Source organism: Sinocyclocheilus anshuiensis, unplaced genomic scaffold (assembly GCF_001515605.1).
Source record: "Sinocyclocheilus anshuiensis isolate Anshui unplaced genomic scaffold, SAMN03320099.WGS_v1.1 scaffold1185, whole genome shotgun sequence".
Classification (NCBI taxonomy): Eukaryota; Metazoa; Chordata; class Actinopteri; order Cypriniformes; family Cyprinidae; genus Sinocyclocheilus; species Sinocyclocheilus anshuiensis.
Window position 1 is genome coordinate 280109 of NW_015548278.1, and position 14293 is coordinate 294401.

Sequence of the window (14293 nt, forward strand, 5' to 3'; positions counted from 1 at the left end):
AGGCTGCGGATTCGACGAAGGAGCGTCCGGCGGGCTTGTGGCAACCACATGTGACGACCCCGGGCTGGACTCCGCTTCGTCCACGGTGAAAGCCGATCCGGCGATCCACAGCGCAAAGTTGATGTATTTCCTCAGCGACCAGCACGGATCAGCTCCAGGCATGACAAAGCGGATATCGTCCTCTTTTGGAAAGCCAACCAAAGTAGTTTTGCTTTCACAACGAAACACACACCGTCTCTCGGCGGCGGCAGCAACAATACTACAATGAGAATAAAAGTTACGCCTTCTTTCTTTGCATGAACATTTGGGCGGCGTTATGCAAATCTTCCCACATCGTGAAGTAGACATGTGGGGGCGCGTTAGAACGAGCCGTTTTAGGTAGGCGTGGTTGACTCTTAACTTTTATAAAGAATATCTCTTTGGATTTGAGACTTTAGTCTTTGCAACTTTACAGATCTTCTTTATGCAGCAAGAGCTTGTAACACTCCAAAGAGAAAGGAAAAATTGAAATTGCATCATATGACCCCTTTAAGAAAAATTATGACATGCAAAATATAACATCTATAAACCAGCAAGTATATTCCAACCGAATTGCAGCCACAGTGCTAAGAGCATACTGGCTGGCTGTGAGCTACTCTACATACAGCAAATCAACTGGGCTTGGCGTTAAGAAGACCAGGTCTACCCTGAAAGACCTCGGTCACCCCAGTAATAAATTGTTCTCTGTCTGTCAAACAGTAACAAAACATTAAGCCAAAGTCTGCTGGATTACTGAACAGCTTCTACGTGCAGGCAATAAAGCTGCAGAGCAACCACTCTAAGGGTCACTATGGGCACTCGCACATAGGGAAAACCTAGTGTGATGTAGATCTAATTCATCATTTGGATAATTTATTTTTTGAACAAATATCCCCACTGACTCATCAGTTTCTGTTGCAGAAAAGCAGAGGAAAGTGTTCTAGACATACCAGATTAGTGGGTGCCAGAGGCAGAAACACCAAAACAAAAGGACAGTCTGCTTAATATTACTCATCTCATAGAAAACATGGACAATTACACTAAAAACATACGTTTCTATTTGGATTGTTGGAGTTTTGATAGATCCGAACTGCATTTCATGTACAGTAGTATAACCACACATTTGGATAGATGCTATGTGTTTTTCCTCAAGAATCAGATCGCAGGTGAAGAGAATATGAAAAATTAATTACTCCTAATGTGCTTTCCCTGCCCGGGTTCCGTGTGCCCTTGTGTCTGCCACATTGCATTGTGTTAATTAGTGGAGTTGCACAAGAGAGACGGCTATGGCAGTTCTGAACTGCTCTGCTCCTAATTAAAAAATATTTTTAAGACCAGAGGAGCGACACAACCTCCCCAGTCTCTTCCACTGCCAATAATTCATGATTAACTCTGAATACTTAATCAACAGTGAGCGCATTTGTCATTCCTCCACAAAAATTACTCTCAGGGAAAGTTATGGCTCAAGTTTGCGACTGCATTCACAAATACAAATTGGCGCAAACACAGGCCCACTCAACCCCACTAATAACCATTTGCCACTAAAATGATGCTAGATCGAGGGCTCAGTGAAGCTCTGCCAATTCAGCCCACAAGTCCACAGAGAGAAATAATGATGTAACTGACTAAGTTACTATATAACCCGCCCATAAACAAAGTGCACTGCAATCTTTATTTAGGCCTACTTGAAATGTAGATCAAGTCAATAAGAGTAAGTCATCTTTTTATTTATTTATTTTTACTTATCTCATTGCTATATTATTATTTTACAGTCAGTTTGATATGAAATCACTTTGTTGGGCCAAACTGTGCAGCCCTACAAACAAACACAGCCAAACTGGAGCTTTTTTAAAAATCACAATCACAAATTTAATCAGAAAATGTTTCAAGTCATCTTTCTAAGTCATCATAACTGAATGAAATATATCAAGTAAAAATTTAAAATAACAATACCATTTAGGGATGCACAATATATTAATACCACATCAGCTTTCATTCGATATTAGAGTGTTTTCCCCCCTATTTTTTACATTTAGGTTATCAACGCCATCTAATATTATCATTAGTCATCTAATATTCACTTAAAGTTCATCTTCAAACATGAATAAATTAACACTGATAAATGATAACTGATAAATGTCATCTTTAAATCTCATGATACAATTGTTTAATTGTAATGGAAGAGCTCTAGTTTTGTTTTGCGTTTCAGTTGCTTTTTTGAAAAGTGTATTTGGTGAGGAAATTATGCCACCCCTCTGCCTCCAACGTAACTGGTTGGAGGTCAGCAGGTTTACAAAACAGAATTACCTTTTCACTGGTGAAAGCGCATGGAAAAGGGCCAGATTGGGTGCTGGCATGTCGGTCGAACAAGTTGATGGAACAACCATTTCAAAGTTGAAAGCCCGAACAAATCCACCAACAAGACATTCAAACACAGTGGTGTGGGTGTCACTCACCTCTGTGCTCCCTGAGTCAATTGCTTTGTCCACATACAGCAGCGACTGTCCCTCACCGCGGCATACACCCTCCGACCAGGCTGCACAGCGCAGGTGAGCGCAACACTGGCCTGCAGGTGCAACAGAATAATAAACACCATCAACCACTGAAAGATGCAAAAAGTGTTGCTAGAGTAGGGTTACCTACCAGTGGGGTCGAATAAAGACGCAACGTTAATATCATGGGGAAGGCCAATTTGGCCCAGTTCATCCCAAAACTTCTGGCCAGGCTCCTCAGCAGCAGGGTCTGTACTACCAGGAGCAGAGGTTGAGTGCAGGCCGCTGTCTGGAGAGCTGACCCTGAGGAAAGAAGCAAACGCACACATTAGGTTTAATCTGTAAAGACACTGAAAGAGTCACAAAAGAATATTTGAAGGTGACAGCAATGTTGCCCTCTCCTCTGTGAGATTACAATCACTTGGCAATTTATTTCTGGATGTCAGCATCTCAGTCATGTTTCAAAAAGGCCTACGGTGCAACTACAACACCCATGAAGCCCTGTCTGCAACGACGAGGTATGGGGTTATCATACTTGGCTGCAACACAAGGACTGGCTGTTTAGAAGCAAAGTATGAAAGAAAGAGAAAGAGAGAGGACGAAAGAGCGCCGGAAAGGGGGTGGGGGACTGGAATGACTCGCTGCTTGGATGTGATGCTGAGAGAGTGAGCTACAGAGACTCATAGAAGCGGAAAAAAAGGAATTAACATTTAAAAAGGGAGCTGGTTTGAAGAGGGCCAGCCAGAAGTGGGTTGCAGCGAGGACAGGATGAAAGACTACTGTATGCGATCCCTCTTCTGTCCGGAACATCTGCATAAATATAAATATACCGTTTGGTGTGCAACTTCCTCTTTAAAAAGACTTGCATAAAAGGAGGAGTGACATTAGGGACATTAGGGTTATTGTAAGGAACTGCATGATTTTGTTTTCGATTCTGAAACAATTCCATTAACGTCTTTGGTTTGTGACCCTTTTGATTTGTGAGTTTTGGACTTTTAGTTTTCCAACATTTCATAAGAAAGGAATACTCTTACAGGAGTCATTCGCAAATTGGTCTATATCCTATTGAGGATCCGAAAATTTTAAGGCATCATAGGTACAGACCTTTCCAAATATCAGGAAGCAAATGTAAGTCTTAAAAGTTTCAAGGCAGCATCACATGCATCCTTTACTGATAGGACAATTCAAGAATGCATTTTGAAATTGATCCAAGACAGCCAGAAAGAAACACTGATTAAAATATTTTATTCAATACTAAAATGCATTGATAAAATATGTGCAATGTGCTAAAAATGACTGCTTTACCCAATGTCTGATTATGCTGCATATTTTTACTCTTAGAAGTATGCCTAAGGTTATTAGCTTAGCAACATGCTAATGTCAAACTGCACTGCAATCAATTTAGAGTATAATGCACGCTTCACGTGAGGAGCTATATTTGTGAGTAAAGACCATTCTTAGGTTATTTTTGAATTAGGATACAGCCTTAAGGCCAATTTGCACTGCACCGTCAGACTCCAACCAACATCAGCAGACACATTCTTCCGGTTTTGTCAGTGTGTTACCCCTCTACTCTGTCCTCCTCCACCTCCTTCCACTTCTTCTCAAACTGCGGATGACTTTATCAGCTTTTTCACCGATAAGGTGGCAACCATCAGCAGTCAGTTCTCTGCACCCCTTATCCAAAGCCAACCTACACACATTCCACTCTTCTCTTCCTTCTCTCCCCTCATGGAGAATGAGGTCTCCAAAGTTCTCTGTGCCAGCCATCCTACATCCTGTCCCTTAGACCTGATCCACTCCCACCTACTACAGCAGATCTCACCAACATTGCTATCCGTGCTGACTCACATCATCAATGTATGTATGTAAAGGCTCTGGTAACCCCACTGCTCAAAAAACATAACTAAATCCAACAGACCAGTCTCTCTTCCTTTTCTGTCAAAAACTCTTGAAAGAGTTGTTTAATCAGCTTTCAAATTCTAGATTTTGACATTCACTTTCAGGGCTGCCGCTAAAACTGCACCTCCCTTTCACAATTGACTCCTACAAGCGTATGCTCCATCCTGCCAACTACCGTCTCTGAACGAGTGACACCTTGTTGTTCCTTCACACTGAGACACAAAGTCACTCTCAAAAACCTTCACCCTCTCTGCTCCTCTCTGGTGGAAAGAGCTGCCAACCTCCATCCAAACTGCTGAGACCATCACAACTTTCAAGAACAAGCTAAAGACGCACCTCTTGTGCAACCACAAACCACCCCACACTCTTAAACTAATGCACTCGCACACGCACTCACACTCGCACTCACACGCACACACACACATGCACACACGCACGCACACACACACACACACATGCACACGTGCACACACACGCACACACACACACACAAGCAAGCTTGCTTCCTAACCTAGCTGTCTAATAAACCTGACATTGTATATTTCAAATGTATTATTGGCACTGTGACAAACTGCTTTTGTTCCTCTTTTGTATTGCAAGTCACTTTGAATAAAAGTGTCTGCTAAATACATAAATGTAAAAGTAGCCCTGTTGACAATGGTTGGTGCTTATTTTAGTTTGTTTGGTCTGAGAATTGATGTACTATAATCTGGTGACTGTTGGCAAGGCAGTTCACTAGGTTTAAGAACATTTACACTTAGAAAAATAAATGTCCATTTCACAGTGTTATCTGGGCATATTCTTCAACGAAACAGGCAGCATCACATGTATCCTCTGTGGATCAGACAATCTTAGGCCCTGTCCCAAATGGCACCCTAAACCCTCACGGTCTTCTTCTGAGTCCGCACTTTCGTGACGTAATGCCGCTTTGACTGCCGGGTAGAAGTCGGCTGCGTAGCTCGCAGGCTTGCGGGCTCAGCAGAAGTGCAGATCGAGGGCGCATAGCGGCCACAAAGGGGGTGCTCGTGAGCACCCTTCTGAAAGCTAAAATGACAAATGGGACACCCTACGGCAGGGGTCGGCAAGTAAGTTTGGCTTTTTTTCCTACCACATGACAAGCTAATAACATGGTTGTCAGCATTACAAGGTATAATCGCTGCTTTTTGCAGTGCAAATTTTGTTTGTGATGAAAATAACAGTACGTTTTCGTCAGTTATTTTACCTACGGATCGATGCATTTCTTACAGATTTCTGCTCATTAGAAACAGATGAAGTAGCACTGTGAGATTACATTTGTTTGAATGCATTATTGAGAGTGATTGCGTGTGAATAAATGTTGTAGCACTTGTTTAAATCATGCTTTCAGCTGAAAATATTCATTATCTAGAAGGAACAAACAAATTCCTTGAGCACTAGGCCTATAACTTCCCGCTCATGTCCATTGCCGTAATCATAGCCTTCACATTCTTTCTGATTTGAGTGATCCTTCTCTATCAAGCTAGCTAAATATGTTTAACATGTGAATTCTTGACAAATATGCAGTTATATTACGGGCTGTTGGCACGAATTGCTGCTCGTGATGGAGTGGCGGTGGAGCGCTCTTGGAGAGAGTGAAAAACACGATGCTCCGACTTTTAAAAAAATCCGCTCCTCGCTCCATTCAAAATCATACCGCTCCACTCCGCGCTCCGCTCACATACTCTGATTGTGAGTAACTGTTGCTGTCATGACAGATCTATTTCAGAACCAGCCGCTATCAAAATAATCTGGCTGCGGGCACAGGCCCAAATTGGAACATTACATTTTGGGTTACACTTTATTTCAACAGTCCACTTTAGACATTCCACTAAGTTTCTATTACGTTACATTCTACTAAGTTGCAAAGTTACTCAAGTTAGTAGAATGTCTAAAGCGGACTACCAAAATAAAGTGTTACCAAATTTTGAAAAGCAGAGTCTGTCAGTCATTTTTTTATGTCTGCAATGTCTCATGGTACAAAACAAACTAACAGCAATGCTTTACATGTCTGCTCCACCTTAACAGTCTCCACCTTAAATGATATGCAATGGTCCTCATCCGCTCTTTTAAGCTGTTATTGTTTTCACTCCCCTGTCAATAACTGGCACAGTTCCAGCTCAGACCGACCAATCAGATGCTTCCAACACAACAATCCACTGCCTGTTGGTAGGCTGCCAGAGACTGCACTGAGAGCATTACGTCACTATTCCTCGGGGAGCTGTCTGATTGGTTGAGAAGAGCTGAGCAAATTAGGCACTCATCCAATGAGCCTGAGGGTGGCTGCAGACAGGAACTTTTGACAACAACAGGTCACGTGGAGCACTGTAAAAGGCTGTCGGTGGACTTCTCCCTCATAGATTTCTCCTTTAACCCTCCATCTAGTAACTAATCATCAGGCAATTCTGGCACCAACTTAATTGACCCAAATTGAATTGTGGTTTCGGATTCATTAGCAACTCCCAGCGTATTTGGGTCAAAGCACTCCATTCCTCTCCATCAGAAAGTACAATGGAAAAGAACACAACATTTAAGTTTTGTGTGACCCAAAACTTAAATAATCAGATTCCATCCAGCAAAGCTTTTGTGTGTGTGTGTGTATGTTAGTTACTATGTTAGTAATTTGGTCTTACTATTTAACTCTTATAAAAAAAAATAAATTAAAAAAAATCAGTCATTAAGCCACTCGTGTCATTCTAAATCAATAACGTGCTTTTCTTAGGCTGCTCTTTTCCCATACAGTGAAAGTGAGTTTTAATAATTATATAATAATTATTTTAGCTTGATCGAAGAAAGTAATACAGGTCTGAAACAGCGTGAGCAAATGTGGTGAGTAAATGAATACACTTTTCATGTTTTCCTTCAAGTTTGTTTTTTAATTATTGTACATCAAAAATAAACATTCTGAACTTTCATTTTAAAGCAACACTTTTTTTGTGTGAGCATTAAGGTATTAAGAGTATTATGCTTAATGAATTTAAAAATCAATTTTAAGATTATGTGAAAAATTCAAACCTCACCATTACAAAGATGAACCTAGTTTACGGACTCATTGTTTTTGATTACTATGAGTAATTACACTGGACACCCTAATGAGATGTTGCCTAGCACAGCACTCAGCATTATTTCAGCTCTGCGGGGGTCACTGGGGTCACTGCTTTTTAAACAAGGGGCTTTTAGTCCCCACAGCAAACAAAACCTGCAAACCCTTCTCAACTCTCACCTCGACACAACCTCATTACACATCACAGCTTAAAGCCATGTCAATCAAACACTTCAGAACTGTACCAAGCCACTTCCGCAATGAATACCACATCCTGTACTTTATCATTGTGCATGCCACTTAAGTACAAAACAAACTGTAATTTAATTTTTTTTTTCTTTTTAACTGTTTTCACAACAGAATGGTACTAAATGCTAGGGGCGCTCTGATTGATCGGCTACCGATCGCTAGCGGCCGATAATCACTTTGGGAAGTTTGATCGGCGAGCTCTATAAAGGCCAATCTCATAAACCGATCTCAAGCTAACGACGCGCCAGCATGCCGTGAGAGGTTTGGCATGACATGTAGCGGCACCGTCTCAATCTCTGTCAGGCGCAGGTAAAATAATTATAATGCTGAAGGTGAGGTACAATTCATATTTCTTTATTAGGGCTGCACGATAAATCGCATGTGATATTTAATGCGCATCTTGTCAGAAATCCGGTTCTGTAATCAGCGGTAAATCTCCATCACCTGCGGGCTTTCACATTGAGCAGCATTAACTACACAGAGCCGTTGTTCACTGATGAGTTGCGCAAAAAAATCGCGCGAATATGAACGTGGTTTTGCGCAACTCGTCAGTGAACAACGGCTCTGTGTAGTTAATTACAGAACCGGCTTTACTGATAAGATGCTCGTTAAATATCGCATGCGATTTATCGTGCAGCCCTATTCTTTATAAAATAACAAAGTAATTTGAAAACTTTCTGTGAGACGTAATTTCACAAACCGCGCGAGTGAATCGCCGCACGCTCTCTCTCTTTACCTTTCAAAATGCGCAAATTAAGTTGTAGTAACTCAATAAAATTGTCTTGTTAACTTTGGAAATTGGGAAGTGGATTTCTAGTTCCCAGCATGCTTTGCATAGGACTGGATAAAGAGAGTAAATGTTGAAATCAAGTGTTATGTTATGTGTTTTATTTTAGTGAAGGGAAAGACCTATTAGTGTTTAATGCTGTTATGTTTAACAGCATGCGATTTATCGTGCAGCCCTATTTTTTATAAAATAACTTAAAGTAATTTGAAAACTTTCTGTTAGACGTAATTTCACAAACCGCGCGAGTGAATCGCCGCACGCTCTCTCTCTTTACCTTTCAAAATGCGCAAATTAAGTTGTAGTAACTCAATAAAATTGTCTTGTTAACTTTGGAAATTGGGAAGTGGATTTCTAGTTCCCAGCATGCTTTGCATAGGACTGGATAAAGAGAGTAAATGTTGAAATCAAGTGTTATGTTATGTGTTTTATTTTAGTGAAGGGAAAGACCTATTAGTGTTTAATGCTGTTATGTTTAACATTTAAAAGAGTTTCTGTTACGTTGAAGTTTTTATGGTTGCCATTGTACTGAAGAGACCACATGAAGGTATACCCTACATTGACTCTATTTGCAATGGCTGCGCTAATGCCAGTGACAAGTAACATCTTTCTTGTTCATTATACATGCTAAGTAAGTTAAATTTAGCGTGTGCTATGATAGCTGTGGATTTGAACTGAAAAAAAGATCATATAAATTGGTTCCAGGCCAACAAATCCATTAGTTGGAGCAACTTAATTTTTTTGAGTAATTAAAGGCACAATATGTAATATTCACCGCTAGAGGGCGCGTATTCAAAATAAACAAATAGACAAAGATGTAGTTTGATGACGCGTGTGGAATCATGGGAGTTGTTGTCTTCATCCTCACAGCCGAAGCAATTCGACGGGACTCGGGCAGAAATCATGTTCATGGATGAGCTAATGATTTATTAACGTAGTAGAATGAAGCAGGGTGAGGCTGAAAGCCGTCGAAGCGAAACGAGGCCGCTGAACGAGCGTGACACATGATCCTTCCGGTCGTGCGTATGTGGGAAAAAAAGCAGCGCTTTATTGCGTTTTATCATACTAGATACATTTGAAAGTTCTGTTATAATGCTACTCTGTGCGGTCGTCACCGGTCTATTAAAACGCACAACATATTAAAGCGTCTTTGGTGTTTCCATGTTTTCTACAAAACAAAACCGGAAATCGAGGGGTTATGACATCATTGGCAGGCGACACAATGACACTATGGACACGGTTCCTGTAACTAGTTAAAATTGCTTATTTCTCTGGATTTAAACATTCTTCGAAACATTTGGGATAATGTAAGTACACAAGTCAGCAAAATATATAACACTGTTCTAGTGGTTTTTGGATATTTTAATTAAAAAATCTTACATATTGTGCCTTTAATTTAAAAATATGTTTATGTTACAAATTAAGTTCTTCTAACTCAATGTAGTTTGTTGGTTGAACAATTTCATTAGAAGCTGTCATAACAAAAAAAAATGATGCAAACTCTTTTTAAGAGTGTACAGAAATCCGGCTTGTGCTGTGTATAAGCTATTGTGCAGCAATTGCCCCATTGTAAAAATATTTGATATTATCAAATTGATATTATCAAATATTTAGGTGAGATAATTATATATTTTTGAAAAATGTCTAAAAAAATGCCCTTTCTCCATCCCTCAAATTAAAAAATCCCCTCCACAAGAGTCTCCTAAGAGGGGAATTCCCCCCATATTCAAAAATGAAATTCAGGCCCTGAATGAATGTCTGTAAAAATCCTGACTGGAGCATCACTATAAATAACTCTACATGATAAAAAGGAAGGCTTCAAAAAGATCGGTATCGGTGATCGTATCTGCAGATATTGCTTCCTGTGATCAATGGTTGGTGATCGGCTCCAAAAATCCTGATTGGAGCATCCTTAATATATGAAAGATTTATATATAACAGTTGAATTGAGTCCTAACCTGACATAAATTGATCACTCGTGGCCTGAGATGTTGGAGAAAAAAAAAAAAAACAGTAGTGTGACGAAATCAATGAATGTGCATATTTTGCATCTTTATTGCAATCCTTTTTTTTCCATTTCTTTTTTTAAAACATTTTTGGAGAACCAAACATCCATCCAAAGCACCTACACCAGACAACTGCAGTAATAACTCACTTTTTCAAGCCACTCCCACGATGCCCTGGGCTGCAGTTGTTGTCATTGTCATCAAAATCATTGTCGTCGTCATGGTAATCGTCATCCTTCTCAGAGCTGCCACGGCGGTTCTGGATGTGCAGGGGAACGTAACCAGGCGTGGGTCCAAACAGTTTCAACTCACCCTGACCCAAGAGACCCTTTTCTCCACAGTAGCAGAAGGCACAGAGCTTTTCTCTGAGAGGGACAAGAGAAGAGATAAGAGAAATTACTTTTCAGACTTTCAACTATTCGATCAGAAACATAACCCAAGTAAACATTCATTCAGTGCACAAATGTAGATGTGAATGCCTGGCCAGTATTGCAAGTGCATGCTTCCATTCTGCATACTTAAAGTGCAATGATAAGAATGCAATGTGCAACTTGCAAAGTTATGAATTCCATTGACACATTTTGTATGGCAAAGAAAACTGAATTTGACCTTTCATTGCCAGAAGCTGTTGCATTCAAGTACTTGGGTAGTGTTTTGCCCCAAGTCATTAAAGGGGTCATATGATGCGATTTCAATTTTTCCTTTCTCTTGCATCCAATCCTCACTGTACTATTTGTGCAACAATCTGACTAGTAATGGGTTTTCAGTCCATGGCCCAGTGCCACAGACTGGGAGACCAAACTCTAAGAGGATTACGGAAGAGGATATAACATCCTTGGATGGCTCCGACAATGAAATCACACTACAAATCAGTCAAATGACAAGACCTCCTAATCAACCTACAACTGCCATCTTTATTCAAACACTGGCTGAAAGCTAGGGCTGCATGAAACAGCATAATATTGTGATTTGGCTTAACGTGATAATGTGATAGCAAAGGCTGCAATTTAATTTGTTAATATGTTATATTAAATATATCTCACAGAGCCTTGGTTCAATTCGTGCGAGTAAACGAACAAGTGCAGCGCTTCACTCTAAAACACACAGCACATTGGACTAAATCGCAGCCTTTTGTGATTTGATAATTGTCTCAAGCCATACAGTGATTTAAATATTATTTTAATAGTGCAGCCCTATTTATTTATTTTTAGTTTACATTTTTGTGATATATATATATATATATAATTATTACCTTTTCACCAACTCACCTCCCTATGGGAAACCCTGCTATGTAAAATTGTTTGTTTAAAGTCAATATTACATGAAAAACATACAATTTTTCTATGAGAACAGTTGTCAATTTATTAAACAGTATTTGAAGCTATTTTAGGATTTTGGCCCAGTAGGTACAGAATTTTCACATTTGTTGTATTGCTAACAAAACTATGCAATGAAAAATTACACAACTGCCTCATTCTCTAGTAAATTAATTACTGTCTGGATGCAAAAGTTCTCACAGTGGAGCCATGCATGTTCTTGTACAGATGTCACTCTGAGAAACAATTAGCATCCGAGCTGCATTGAAACTGCATCACCAGTCTGAACAGTAATGATTTTTTTTTTTTGTGTGTGTGTGTGTGTGTGTGTGTGTGTTTGTTTTCTGTTATTGGGCTTTTCAGCTTGGGTTTTTGTATTTACTTGTATTTGCTGACAATATTTTGCTCGTAAACATTGTGATTATGGGAAATCTTACTGAAATGTCATAACTGTCAGCGCATTCTCATTAGAGTTCATTTATTTTCTCAAACACTCTTTATCTGTTCGTTTTGCGGCCCTTGAGTGCTGCTGTCAGTGGGAGATGTGATGCACATGCAGTACTGGCTGAAGGGGGGTCTCTCCTCTCGCACATTTTGCAAATGGTGCTGCACATTAGCGAGTGCACAATCTGTGCTAATTGGGAATCCAAAAGAGAGCGCTCTCTCACCCCCTCCCTTTACTAATGACAGTAGCAGACCTCACCCAACTCCCTCGCTTTCACTCAGTGTACAAAAAAAGCACACTAGCTGTGGCCATGCGTGTGTGTGTGTGTGCGCCGGGGTTTGCAACAGGATTCTGCTTCTTGGGATTTTCAACAATGCTATGTGTATGTTTTAAACTGATTTGTAGGTTATCAGTTGTCTGACACAACTGAAAACTAAGACATCCAGTGAGGAAGTGTGTGACCAATTAAGTCCATGATTCACACCAATCAAGTTCTACCCAGACTGATTAACAAAGAATTTTAAATTCTATAAAATGAACAGCCTCAACAAGCAAATCCTTCACAAATTAGACATCACATCTGTCTATCTCGTCACACATATAATTCACAAAATAAAACACATAAACAGTACACTACCGGTCAAAAGTTTGGAATAATTAAGATTTATTAATGTCTCTAAATATCATAAAGTATCTTATCCTCACCAAGACTGAATTTATTTGATCAAAAATAGAATAAAACAATAATATAGTGAAATAATTATGGCTGCCCTCGACTTAAGTTTTTTCTAGTCAACTAGTAGTCGTTCATTTTTAGCAATTAGTCAATTAATGGCACGTTTATATTAATAAACCATATAATACATAAAAATTTGCCTTTTATTGCCTATAACCCATCACTGTTCAAGCGCACACGCATAAAACTTGCCACAGCACACTGGCAGAAGTAATGATTATGAATGTGCCAGGGAAAAAAAACAGCAAGAAGACTACCTTCATATTATAATGCATTGATAAACTAGTGTTTTCTGTATTTTCGGCTGCAGTGATGAAGTCGACGACACTGACTCGTCATCTCCACAGGGGACGTGCATGTTTCATACAGATTACATGATCCGAAAATATTTGTTTTCAATTTGAATGGGTTAATTTAAAAGTAGACATTTCGCTTTCTATAGATATATCTATAGACATCCGACTACTACGCTCAACTCAGAGGACTGTAAGAGACTGTTGTGTTTTTGTGTTCACGGAAACATGGCTCAACAACAGCGTTCCGGACTGCGCTATTCATCTCGATCAGCTGACATGCTATCGAGCGGACAGAGCTCGCGTCGAGGGAGGTAAGACCCGCGGCGGCGGGCTTTGTGTTTACATCAATGACGTGTGGTGCCGCGATGCTGTTGTGGTCTGCAAACACTGCTCACCCCTGGTGGAGTTTATGATTATTAAGTGCCGGCCGTTCTATCTACCGAGGGAATATACAGCCATAATGCTCGTTGCTGTATACATCCCTCCCAGCTCCAACAACAGCAACAGGAGCGAGGCACTAAATTATGTTCTACTGTTAGTGTTATCTGTATGCACCAAGGGTCTGAGAGTAACGCAATTTCAATTCTCTGTGTGTATGTGCTGTACATGTGGAAGAATTGACAATAAAGCAGACTTGACTTGACTTGACTTGATATATTTTTCATGTCTGTGAGGCAAGCACAGAGCTTTGATTATTTATTTATTTATTTTTGACATGCTCAAATTCACAGTTTGCTTTCATTATTTTACAAAGGAACAACGTTTTGTTGTTATTGTGAGTGCACACACATAAAAGTAAACCTTTTACACATTTGAAAGACATTATTCTGTATGAGCAAATATGACAGAGTATTTTAAGTTAAAGGGGTCATATGAAACTATTTCAATTTTTCCTTTCTCTTTGAAGTGTTACAAGCTCTTGGTGCATAAAGAAGATCTGTAAAGTTGCAAAGACTAAAGTCTCAAATCCAAAGAGATATTCTTTATAAAA

At 39.8% G+C, this 14293-nt stretch overlaps 1 protein-coding gene and 1 long non-coding RNA gene across 9 annotated transcripts in view; one reads left to right on the plus strand and one right to left on the minus strand.

Moving 5' to 3' along the window:
• Positions 1-14293, minus strand: part of LOC107655805 (histone-lysine N-methyltransferase 2C-like) — a 181720-nt gene that overhangs the window by 100651 nt on the left and 66776 nt on the right. For all 8 annotated transcript variants that reach the window (XM_016443383.1, XM_016443388.1, XM_016443389.1 and 5 more), the window contains exons 5-7: positions 10659-10874; positions 2662-2813; positions 2475-2584 (exon numbers count right to left, since the gene is read on the minus strand). In XM_016443383.1, coding sequence (XP_016298869.1) covers positions 2475-2584; positions 2662-2813; positions 10659-10874 — 478 coding nt within the window. The remainder of the gene's footprint in view (positions 1-2474; positions 2585-2661; positions 2814-10658; positions 10875-14293) is intronic.
• Positions 5942-13101, plus strand: LOC107655807 (uncharacterized). The gene is made up of 3 exons (XR_001630492.1): positions 5942-5953; positions 9136-9138; positions 13023-13101. It is a non-coding gene; the product is annotated as an uncharacterized LOC107655807 (long non-coding RNA).